This window comes from Schistocerca gregaria, chromosome 2 (genome assembly GCF_023897955.1).
Source record: "Schistocerca gregaria isolate iqSchGreg1 chromosome 2, iqSchGreg1.2, whole genome shotgun sequence".
Taxonomy (NCBI): domain Eukaryota; kingdom Metazoa; phylum Arthropoda; class Insecta; order Orthoptera; family Acrididae; genus Schistocerca; species Schistocerca gregaria.
In genome coordinates, this window is record NC_064921.1 from 383,533,030 (window position 1) to 383,546,363 (window position 13,334).

The 13,334-nt window shown below is 40.3% G+C and overlaps 1 protein-coding gene across 1 annotated transcript in view; it reads right to left on the reverse strand.

Moving 5' to 3' along the window:
* Nucleotides 1-13,334, reverse strand: part of LOC126320783 (esterase FE4-like) — an 84,777-nt gene that overhangs the window by 50,445 nt on the left and 20,998 nt on the right. The window contains exons 3-5 of the mRNA XM_049994121.1: nt 10,682-10,813; nt 10,380-10,530; nt 9,979-10,164 (exon numbers count right to left, since the gene is read on the reverse strand). Of these exons, the coding sequence (XP_049850078.1) occupies nt 9,979-10,164; nt 10,380-10,530; nt 10,682-10,813 (469 nt within the window). The remainder of the gene's footprint in view (nt 1-9,978; nt 10,165-10,379; nt 10,531-10,681; nt 10,814-13,334) is intronic.

The following is a 13,334-nucleotide window of genomic DNA, read 5'->3' on the forward strand; positions in this document are numbered from 1 at the left end:
ATCCTGTAATATTAAAAGAAAACATATTCATTAATTGTTCTTGAATTATATTAACAACATACATTTTAAAGAGGTGCTGAAGTGTAATTAGGTCCACTACCTGAAAATAACTTTTACTACACTCCTTGCAGTGTCAATGCTTGTCCAATAACGTGTACTACCGCCTTTATGAAAACCACAGATAAATTTAAAAATGCAAATTTTATTCATTGTTTTTCACATTTACTCTCAACATATTTTTGAAGAAGTTCGTGACGCGTAAGGACGGCCATGAACCTGCTAATATTGAATAAAACATTTATTGGGGAACTCTGTATGTCCATCTTTTTAGAGATGGTTGCGGGACTCGGCTGTTCGATAGAGGATGTCAAATTAAACACCTTTCAGCGGTCAAATTTCCAACCTTATTTTATTTGTGCAACAAGTTTCAGCGTTTTAGTAAGCCATCTTCAGACCGCTGGCCGACGTAGAGGAAGAATCTTCCTCGGTTGTGATCAAGTCGGCGGTGATGATTGAAGTGATAACTGTAGGAAAAATCTACTAATACCAGTATTTATGGCTCCTGTTTTGATCACAACCGAGGTAGATTCTTCCTACCCATCGGCCAGAGGCCTGAAGATGGAGTAGTAAACCGCTTAAACTGGTTGCCAAATAAAATAAGGGTGGAAATTTGACAGATGAAAGGTATTTAATTTGACATCCTTCCTTCACTGGGGAAAGTGACAACTGCAAGGTTACATTTTACTTAGAAATTTCAAACATGCGTGGAACCTATTAGAATAATTCATTAAAAATTATATTTATATATTAAAGTATAAAATAACTGGGTAGATTACAATACTTTCAGATGTGGGCGTAAGGTACCGTTCACTCCTTCCCATTTGTGTTGCAGAAGTTAAAGGAAATAAGAAATTTAAATGCTTTCGATTTTTTGTCGTAAAACATGCAGATCGTGAAAGACACAGAACAAAGGAGACCCAACAAAATTCTCCGTTGATTCCGAAGTGCAGAAGAAACATCGATATGGAACTCATTATAGAGACAGGACAGTACTGAAGCACTAGAAATATACGAGACGAGATCATAAGGTGTCAAAATAAGAAATAAATGAAGAAGTAAGAGATATTATAGAAGTCAAAGAAAATGCAACTAAAAGATTAGAACAAAGGCAGTTACTGTTGTACAGACATGCTGCAAGAATAAACGAAGGTTGCTGATCAAATTAAAACCAAATGTATGTCCCAACATGAATAAATATAAAAAGGATCAGTGCCATTTTGATAAAGTGGAATAAATACTGCCATAGAGAAGAGAAGTATAAAGCATGTTGAAATGCAGGAAACATGATAGAATCCTCGCTATACGTTCAGTACCACGGAGCATGTATCTGATATATCTCTTTCCTGGCTGCTAAGGCCACCTTTCGGAATTTGGTGCCACCACGTCACCAAGTAGCTCCCTGTATTGTTTGTCTCATGAGTCTGTACGTTCCTAGTTCTCTTCTTAGGGAACATGTCTTGATCATTTCATGGATTGGCCCTAGACCTTCCACGCGGCGGAAAGATATACTAACCTACAGAAGTGCATTATATAAAAAAAGTAAATTCCTGTTAGTCACTTTGTTTCATTCGTTATTGTTGCTCACCATTTCTTTATTCTCATTGTTGTCTGAAGACACATAATAATCATCTTTAAAACCACAAAGGAAACGATGTTATGTTGTTACTGGTGATGAAAAGATAAGTTAGGAAAAAAAGCCAGGAAAACGGTCAAAATGGATAGAATACATTAACGGAATAGTGAAGAGAGATTGCTTCACTAAAATATAAACCAGAAGAGGACAAAAGTCAAATAAGGCTGTGGGATAATTGATATCGTAAGAAGGAAATGCCTATGGTTTGATTGTGGAAGTTCTTTGTAAATGCTCCGAAATTTTAAAAGAAAAGGATTCAATGATAAAAAAATTATCTCAACATGAATTTTCCTGCGTATATGCATTCGGATGTTACTTATAGGTAAAATGTCTTAGTCTAATTTCATGTAGAATTATCTTGTTCGTTTGTTCTGCTGTTGGAGTGGCTACTAGAGCGTTTGAGGGGAGTAGAAGGGCAGTGGGTGGCCAGAAATCTTTGCCCAATGTTCTGATGGTGTGAAGCTATGCCTCTTTGTTGTGATCTATGCCATAGCGATTAGCTCCGCCAGTGCACCAGCGACTGAGATGAAGCCTTGGGTTCTCAGAATCGCTGTGGTATCTGTCACAACAGCGAGCCACAGCTCCATTCTAGAAGAAGACAAAAGTAGACATTGATATCTAGCCACATGAGCTCCCCCCCCCCTCCCTAAATGCTGTACCAGGTTATATTAGGTTAGTTGCAGCACCAACTAAACGCAAAATACGTCAGTGTTACAATATGATATAACTATTGTAATAGGTATTTATTGTTAGTGTTGTTTTTCCAAAGTGAGATCATTTTAAAAGTGCTCAGTGACATTATAACTAAGGAAGTAATCTTTGGAACATATAAGGTGTCAACAAAATTATAAGATAATATAGTTCTCTATTTTTCTCTGGTAAAAAGTACAACAAGCAACAGTGCTCAAAACTTGGACAATGATAGTTCGTATAAACTAGAAACAATAAAGTCGTACTTGAACTTACAGGCTATCCAAAATTTCTTTTCACTCTTTGATCTAAGAACTGAATAATACTTTTTTGTCCTTTAAAAAAAATCTTCAGATTTTGTACAGATAGGTTATGATAGGCTGAGAACTTTTAAGAAACACGCTTCTATTTGCGAGCATAGCGTCATTTCTGGATGACATTTACCTCCTGGACATAAAATGACTGATTGTGAATGGCTTTTACATAGACAGAGACAAATTCGATATCCAGAGGAGTTTGTGTATTTGAATAAACAAGTGGAGATAGAACATAAAAGTAATAAAGAATCAGAAATATGTTTACTTGAAGAAACGCCGTTCTGAATGAATTGCTGAAGTTACTCCACGCCAAGGTTACCGAAGGAAATGTGGACACAATCTAAATTATATATGAAGATGGTATCTGTTCTTTCGAACATGTGCGAAAGAACAGATACCATCTTCATATAGATAAGGCTTACCGGCCAATGATCTTCTTCAGTGCGGATGCACTCACTTTGCCCGAAATCTTACCGGAATCGGAACACTGACTGCTGCGATTGATGAGTATAGTGGGCAGTGGCACTACAAATGTAGTGTGTGGACAGTAAGTAGGAAGTTTGGGTCTCACGGGGAGCGTACCAGAGACAAGTCCTTGCAGTCGCATTATCTTCTGTGTCCGCCATGCTCAGTCGGATAGAGTGTCTGCCATGTAAGCAGAACATCCTGGGTTCGAGTCCCGGTCAGGGCACATATTTTCAAGTGTTCCTGTTGATATTGATCAACTCCTGTAAGTAGCTAATGGTCTGGATTTTACTGTAATTTCTATCTCAATTATGGTTACAAGTAGTACCAACCAAGGTCAAATTTTTTATTTCCAGGTTTTAAAACTTTAACCGTATAAATGTCCAGTATAGCACAACGTGAAAGAAAAATACAAGAACGCCCGTAAATTTAGGATATTTGGTATGATTTTCGAAGAAGTGTATGGTCAATTTTTCCGGTGTTTGGCATTTCTAAGGTTAATTTAAAATAGGGTTAATTTAAACTAAGACATTTTATGTTTAAGAACATTTGTGTGTATAAACGCGCGATGATGACCAAATCATGGTCGAAATGCTTCGCAGTTAATCTTAAGATTAACATTAAATAAATACGTGTGACTAGTTGTCGGAAAACAAACAATTAGTGAAGAAGAGTTTTGGGAAAGAGAACTAAGTTCAGGGAGAAGAAACAGAAACTTGTTTGCCGACGACATTTATATTCAGTCAGGAACCACAAACAAATTGGAAGATCAGTTGAACGAAATGGACAGTTCTTTGAAAAGAGATTATAAGATGAAAATCAACAAAAGTAATGGAATTATAATAGAATGTAGCCGAATTAAATCAGGTGATGCTGAAGGAATCAGATTAGTAAATTAGACACTAAAAGTAGTAGATGAGTTTTGCTGTTTGGGAACCAAAATAACTCAAAATACCCGAAGTGCAGGGGATGCAAATTACAGACACGCTATAGAAAGGAAAGCTTTTCTGAAGAAGAGGGATTTGTTACTGTACAAAATAAATGCGTTACGAATTCTGTTCGGAAGATTAACAATGAATCCATAGAACCAACTGAGGTACGTTTATATTTACAGCAGTTGAAGACCCAGGTGTGGTTCAGGATACAAGCTATAACGTTTCTTCAAGTAAACAGAATGACAGTAATGGCGATGGTACGAATACAGGGTGATTGCTTCTTGTAGAGGCACCTCGGTCTATGAATGGTTAGGAGAAAAGAAAAACAGTGTTGGTATTGGAACCCTGATGAAGATCATGTGATACGAGTGAAAAGGGTGGTGTTATATAGGTTTCATAGAAGTTGATTTTTAAAGACGTGGATAACGCCGCATTGAATAACAGAAGTAATAGGAAAGGAAAGAAGTACATTTGATAAAAAACGCATAGTGTCTCGCTATAATTGTTGACGGGGAACGGAAGTCCGTCAAAACTGTCATACGACAAGATGTGGTGTGAGTTGATGTGAAAAAAAGAATCAATACTGTATATACTGCATAGTGTATGTACTGTATAGTGTAGACTGCGGTGACACAAGTCATGGGATAGCGACAGGCACATACACAGATGGCGGTGTATCGCATACGCAAGGTGTAAAAGCGGAGTGAATTGGCGGAACTGTCGTTTGTACTCAGGTGATTCATGTAGAAAGGTTTCCGATCTGATTATGGCCGCACGACGGGAATTATCAGACTTTGAACGCGAAATGGTAATAGGAGCTACACACATGGGACATTCCATTTCGAAAATCGTTAGGGAATTCAGTTTTCCGAGATCCACAATGTCAAGAGTGTGACGCGAATACCAGATTTCAGGCATTACCTTTCACCATGGTCAACGCAGTGCACGACGGCCCACAATTAATGACTGACATTAGATGCATTTACGTAGAGTCTTCACTGCTAACAGACAAGAAACACTGATTGAAATCACCGCAGAAATCAACGTGGAACGTATGACGAACGTATCTGTTAGGACAGTACGGCGAAATTTGGCGTAATAGGGCTATAGACAAACGGTGCGAGTGGGTTTGCTAACGGCACATCGCCCGCAGCGCCTCTCCTGTGTTCATGACTATATCGGTTCGATCCTAGGCGACTGCAACACCGTGGCCTGGTCAGATGAGTCCAGAATTCAGTTTGAATGAGCTGATGGTAGGGTTAGTGTGTGGCGGAGATCCCACGAAGCTATGGACACAAGCTGTCAACAAGGCAATCTGCAAGCTCGTGGTGGCTCCGTGATAGTGTAGGATTTGTTTACTTGGAATGGACAGGGTCCCCTAGTCCATCTGAACCGATCATTGACTGCTAATGGTTATGTTGCGCTACTTGGAGACCACTCAAAAAAAAAAAAAAAACCAAAAAAATGGTTCAAATGGCTCTGAGCACTATGGGACTTAATTTCTGACGTTATCAGTCCCCTAGAACTTCAAACTACTTAAACCTAACTAACCTAAGGACAACACACACAACCATGCCGATGGCAGGACTCGAACCTGCGACCGTAGCGGTCGCGAGATTCCAGACTGTAGCGCGTAGAACCGCACGGCCACTTCGGAGATTTCAGGTTTCCAAACAACAATGGAATTTGTGGATGTCACCGGGTCACAGCTGTTTGCTACTGATTTCAAGATATGGTCAATTCGAGCGAATGATTTGTCCACCAAGCTCATCCGAAAATTTATGGGACAGACTCATAATGTCAGTTGGTACACAAAATCCTGCACCGGCAGTGGTTTCGTAATTATGGACTACTACAAACGCAGCATGACTCAATATTTCTGCAGGGGACTTTCAGCGACTTGTTGATTCCATGCCACGTGGCGTTGTTGCATTATGCCGGGCCAAAGGAGGTCCGACAGGATATTAGGGTGTATCACATGACTTTTGGCACTTCAGTGTATGTTGGTAGAGATGTCGTGGGGGTTCAGGTTCAGTGAGGATTAGGGACGCCTTACGGTTCTGCAAAGTAAGTTTCGTGAATGCTAATTGCTTCCGGCGGTGCGGTAGCAAATTGAAGAGAGGCGAGGAGGGATAGGTGAGGAATAGGGAACGACGTTCGAAACCTTGAAGGGGTTGGAAAATAACGAAATTTATGATTTATCATGGAGGGGATTTTAGACAGTTAGTAATCAAAGTATAATAACACATATATGATTCTTCTCTGTATCACTCTGCATTGGGTAGAATTTACTACCATGTACATGGTTGACTACAACATTAGAGGTATTGAGCTAAATAAAAAGAAGCTCGAAAGTGGATGGAAGTGATTAGAAGCACGTAGGTTTCCAGTTCAAACAACTGACCAGAACTCCGACGGCGATTGTAGGCTTCATCTATGTGTACCGAAACCAAACTGGTAGAGCTGAGATTTTTCAGTTGCTGACGTAAGTGGAGAATTTGTATTCACACTGAAATGTAGTTACGTATGAATTGTATTACTAACATATACGGTCGTTACGTTTTGGCTCATCTGTGTATTATGCATTTGTAGACCATTATTACACTAAACGGACAGGAACGGGATTCACCAAAAACGTGGTGTGTAATTCTGTGCACTTCACTTTAACAGACTCTAGTTAACTGTTGCAAATCACATTGATGAAGGGGGACATATATAGGAATCATTGCTATTACATATACCCTTCAGCGTGCTCAACTGAAATCGTTTAAATTAAATTTCTTGTAGTTCTCTAAAATATTAAGACAACTCAATCAACAAATTAATTATACTACTCATAAAATTTAAACAATCAGCTCCGAGAAAACATTCTAAATTTCAGCAAGAGTTTCTTAAACCAATATAACACAGTTCAACCAGATTAGAATCTGAGTTCAATTAATAAACACATTTTCCTTTTCTGCATATCTCACTGTAAATTACAAAAATGATAAAACTTTATGAAAAATGAAGAATATATTTGTAGCTGCATAAGTTCCATGCAATAACTTGTCGTAATCATCGTGTGAAAAATGTTGTTGTTGTGGTCTTCAGTCCAGAGATTGGTTTGATGCAGCTCTCCATGCTACTCTATCCTGGGCAAGCTGCTTCATCTCCCAATACCTACTGCAGCCGACATCCTTGGTCTCCCTCTACGACTTTTACCGTAGACGGTGCACTCCAACACTAAATAGGTGATCCCTTGATTCCTCAGAATGTATCCTACCAACTTCTTCTAGGCAAGTTTTGCCACAAATTACTTTTCTCGCCAGTTCTACTCAGAACCTCCTCATTAGTTACGTGATCTACCCATCTAATCTTCAGCATTCCTCTGTAGCACCTCATTTCCAAAACTTCTATTCTCTTCTTGTCCGAACTATTTATGGTCCACGTTTCACTTCCACACATGGCTCAGTCCATACAAATACCTTCACAAAAGACTTCCTGACATTTCAATATATACCCAATGCTAACAAATTTCTCTTCTTCAGAAACGATTTGCTTGCCATTGCCAGTCTACATTTTATATCCACTCTACTTCGACCATCATCAGTTATTTTGCTCCCCAAATAGCAAAACTCCTGTACTACTCTAAGTGTCTCATTTCCTGGTCTAATTTCCTCAGCATCACCTGATTTAAGTCGAGTACATTCCATTACCCTCATTTTGCTTTTGTTGTTAATCTTATATCCTCCTTTCAAGACACTGTCAACTGCTCTTCCACGTCCTTTGCTATCTCTGACAGAATTACAATGTCATCGGAAAGCCTCAATGTTTTTATTTCTACTCCAATGGTTTTAATTCCTACTCTGAAATTTTCTTTTGTTTCCTTTACTGCTTGCTCAATGTACAGATTGAATAACATCGGGGATAGGCTACAACCCTGTCTCACTCCCTTGCCAACCACTGCTTACCTATCATATCCCTGGACTCTTACAACTGCCATTTGGTTTCTGTAAAAATTGTAAATAGTCCTCCGCTCCATGTTTTTGACCCTTGCCACCTTCAGAATTTCTAAGAGAGTATTCCAGTCAACATTGTCAAAAGCTTTCTCTAAGTCTACAAATGCTACAAACGTTGGTTTGCCTTTAATTGGTCTTTCTTCTAAGATAAGTCGTAGGGTCAGTATTGCCTCACGTCTTCCAAATTTTTACGGAGTCCAAACTGATCTCCCCCGAGGTCGCCTTCTACCAGTTTTTACATTTGTCCTAAAGGATTCGTATTAGTATTTTTCAGCAATGACTTATTAAACTTACAACACCTGTTTTCTTTGGGACTGGAATTATTATATTCTTCTTGATGTCTGATGGTATTTCGCCAGTCTCATACATCCTGCTGACCAGACGGTCGACTGCCGTCATGGCTGGTTCTCAGTAGTGCTAAAATAATGTTGTCTACTCCTGGGTCCTTGTTTCGACTTAGGTCTTTCAGTGCTCTATCAAATTCTTCATGCAGTATCACATCTCACATTTCATATTTATCTACGCCCTTTTCCCTTTCCATAATATTGCCCTAAAGTGAATTGCCCCTGTATAGACCCCCTATATACTTCTTCCACCTTTCTGCTTTCCCTTCTTTGCTTGGAACTGCTTTGCCAGCTAAGCTCTTGAGTTTCTCACAAGTGGTTCCCTTTTCTCCAATGGTATCTTTGATTTTCCTGTAGGCAGTATCTATTCTGCCCATAGTGATACATGCCTCTACGTCCTTACATTTCTCCTCTAGCCATCCCTACTTAGCCATTTTGCACTTCCTGTCGACCTCATTTTTGAGACGTTTGTATTCATTTTTGCCTGATTCATTTCTTGCAGTTTTATATTTTCTCCTGTCATCAATCAAATTCAATATCTCTTCTGTTACCCAAGAGGGATCTGACATTCCACGCTCCGATCTGTAGAATGGCAGTTTTGTTCCACCTGATAACGACGTCCTCCTGATTAGTCCCCGCTCGGAGATCCGAATGGGGGACTATTTTACCTCTGAAATATTTTACGCAAGAGGACGCTATTATCATCTGACCATACAGTAAAGTTGCGTGCCCTCGGGCTGTAGTTTCCCCTTGCTTTCAGCCGTTTGTAGTACCAGCACAAATAAGCCGTTTGTTTTATGTTACAAGGACAGATCAGTCAATCACCGGACAGGTGCTCCTGCAACTACTGAAAAGGCTGCTCGCTCTCTTCAGCAACCTCTCAACACATGCCCCTCCGTTGTGGTTGCATCTACGGTACGGCTTTCTGTATCGCTGAGGCACGCAAGCACCCTCCCCACCCGTTCCACTAACGCCAATGGCAATGGTTCATTGGGGGGGAGGGGTAGGGGGTGATAACTTGTGTACTGTCTTTTCCTACTGTAGATTCTCTTTCTTATTATGTGATAAACATCATGTAAGATCGGTTCGCGTTTCCCTATATGTTAGACTTTGAAACACTTTTCAATTTGGCACTATGAAGTGTGTGTTGATATGGCTATAATTCAAACGCAGAGGTAAAATACAGGGATAATATACAGCTTGAATGGAACAAATCAGCACTCATGTATGCAATTTTACATAAAATGCGACAAATTTCTATGAGAGGTAAATGTCACTACACGAGAATTTTCACATTTTTTTTCAATATCGAACTGTGTTATGCTCCTGCGAACTATTTTGAGAAGTTAATGTTCAAGTCTTTCATCTAGGGATGAGAGTGAGATTCAGAAATATGCTGTGACTAATAAATACAAATTGTAATGGTTGGTTACCAAGTGCTCTTAATTATTGCAAAATGCTTAATAGTTCGTTCGATAACTCCGCAGTTAACTGGTTTTATCCCAGCAGAGTACTTGAAAATGCTTCACTTGCCTGTGCTCAGTGGCGATATGACATGATAATGAATGGATGCACCGCCAGCACTTTGTCCAAAGATGGTCACTTTTTGTGGATCACCACCAAATGCTGCAATGTTTCTCTGCACCCAGCGAAGAGCTTCTGTTTGATCTTTGAGACCCATATTTCCGGGGACAACTTCATCACCAGTGCTCAGGAAACCTAGGAAATGTTCATTTCTTTCGTATTAGTGGAATCTAGTCTTAACAACAAATGTACGTACCATCATTATACTAGAGCAATATTTACAGGCATACTAAGTACAGATAAATATTGCGTTTTCAGTTGTATGACCCAGACATAGATTTCAGCTCGTACTTATTGTTTACAGGATACTCTATATAACGAGTAACATCGTTGATAACTCAATTTCTTACCTAGGAGTCCGAGACGATAGTTTATGCTGACGAGTATGACATCTTCGTCAACGAAGTAGTTTGGTGTCGCGCCCTGACCATAGCCTGATGTGAAACATCCACCATGGATAAATACCATAACAGCTTTCTGTGTTCCCTGCTGTAAGGCCGTCTGTAAATCCACATAAACGCACTACAGTCTGTCACACGGAAAGGCAAATAAAATATTACGAATATTTATCAGTCCCATTTAGTTTATAGATTGTTCTTAAAGATTCAATATGTTTCTGAGGAGATTTGTTATTTATGCTGACTTTGTCTACCTGTGGGCCAAAAACATTGAGGAAGAGGCAGTCTTCACTCCCAGCCGTTCCACTGCCGCTGATCTGAGGACACTGCGATCCGACCGCCAGGGCGTCTCTAACACCGGACCAAGCTGCTTTGGTTACTGGAGGCTGTGAAGAGACTAATGTTTCACAAGGCGCCAATTTTTACACCTTATGAAACGGCAGACAGAGGTTTGGTTTGAAATAATAGTTACTTCGTGCAAAATCTCTGTAAGGTTAACATATTATGATAATTTTTCAATAACTGTAAGGAGGCAGTGAGATTACGACTCGTACACACTCACTGGTGCGTGTGGAACACTCCTTATCAAGACGAAAGGTGTTAAATTCGCCCAGTTATTAGGTTTGTGCTTAAGTTCGTAGAGTTTGTGTTTTGCATGTCGGTATTCCGGTTGCTATTGGTTTATTAATCGAATGTAATTTTTATTTTTAGTTCACTGTTGCTACATGAGTTTATATATTGTCATTTGGAGATAACGAGTGGAGCTGTGGACGCTAGAAAATAGAGTGGCAAGTTGAGAAATCTGAATATTTCTGACACACTCTTATGCTCTGGTTTAGCAGAGGGGTGGAAGCACAGCGAGAAACATTGGCGCCGTGTATGGGGATAATGCTAATGGATAGGCCACGGAAAAATATATTTTACTCTTTTTAAGGAGGGTTGATTTGGCGTTAGCGACTCTGCACGTAACGCAGGCAGACCTTCACATTTTGATGAAGGTCGTTTAAGCTCATTAATCCACAATGATTGAGGTCAGTGTACTCTAGAACAGGCAAATGTGATGAACACTATCATGTGACATTTGCCTGCAACGGGGAACGTTCAGAAATTGGGTATATGAGTAAAGCATTCTGTAAGACAAAATCATAAAAATCAGCGGCGGGTCACATGTGCGCTTTCTCGTCATCAGTTGGCTCGAGAACAATAACCGACCATTCCTTATCGTCATTGGTTCGAGAAATGGTGTTTTTATGCTAACGTAAGGAAAAGAATGGAATGGCCGAGCCCAAATAAAACAGCACCTCCTCGTACAAAAACCTGTGCACATTACAGAAAGTAATATTATGCATCTGGTGGAACGGCGACGGTTTTGGTGTGCTACTAATAACTTCCCCGAGTTGAAACTCTCATTCGTGATACTTATTGTCATTTAATGGAGACTTCTTGTAGACACAGTCTACGAAGAAAGACCAGGAAGATTGCATCAAGTGATGCTACTCCAGGATAACGCCTCCCTAGATTCTGCTAGACTGACAAAAAACACTGTACTGGAGTTGCGTTGAGAAGCGATTGCGCAACCACGTTAATCAACTGATCTGGCGGCCTCTATTGAGCAACGGTCAAGGAACTTCCTTTCTAGACGAAAACGCGCTCGAAACATGACTCACGTGTACTTCGCCTGAAAATCACACGATTTCTACTGTCGCGAAATCTAACTGCTATGCCAGCGTTGACATAATGTTCTAAGTAGTGAAGAAGAACATATTGATTATTAAAGTTATATTATGTGTATTTGTCACGTTAATTAAATTTATGAAAAAACGCTGCAAACTTATGCACCAACATAATATTAGGTATAAAGTAAGTACACGGAAGGCATTCAAGGTTATTTGAACCAGATAATATGAGTTGTAAGATAAATATTTTTACAAAATTATCTCTGAATTACAAATATGAATCTTCCAGCTCAGTCTTCAGCATTCTAATACGTGTGGATGCTAGAACTAACATTTCTGTGATTCTCGCAAACAGCGGTATGTATGTCCAAATATGTGACAGGATAGCTGAAGAAAAAGCGACTGTTAATGCTCACAACATTATGGGCTTCTCTGTGATTACTCTCATCATTGATTTTCCACATAACTCATAGCCCTAGAGAAACTGAGAAGTGTACAGTTGGGTAAATTAGTATCTGGTCGTGCAAGAGTCCGCCCCACAAGAAATTCTAGAGAGTATGTGTAGCCGGCAGGAGTGCCCGAGCGATTCTAGGCGCTTCAGTCAGGAACCGCGGGCCGCTACGGTCGCAGGTTCGAATCCTGCCTTGGGCATGGATGTGTGTGATGTCCTTAGGTTAGATAGGTTTAAGTGGTTCTAAGTTCTAGGGGACTGATAACCTCAGATGTTAAGTCCCATAGTGCTCAGAGCCATTTGAACCATTTGAGGAGTATGTATAATAAAAAAAGACAAGGCAGAGTCCTTTGCAAAATTACTTCAAAATATGTAACGGAGTCAGGACACAACACGATTTTTTTAGCAAAATTAATACAGCCGAAGGCGTCAACAACCCAGTAAGGCGAGTCGACCTTGGACCATCAGTAGAACTATCTGAGGCAGGACGGGCGGCCAGAGAAGTGGCGTAGTCAGTGCCTCGTCGAGTACGAAGCTGTGTCAGGCCTACAGACCTCAGACACGCACTAACAGCGATCTCCGGTGCAGGCCGGCCACCCTGTCAGGTGCAAATGCAGCTACCGGATAGCCGTGCAGGACGTCGCCAAGTGCGGACTGGGGACCAAGAACACGTGGACAGTACTCTGGAGTCGGCTGATGGTAGCCAGCAGTAGGCTGGAAGGCAAATCCGTAGACCCGCGGCTAGCAGAGGCACTGAAGTTGCACTTGAGAGAGGATGCC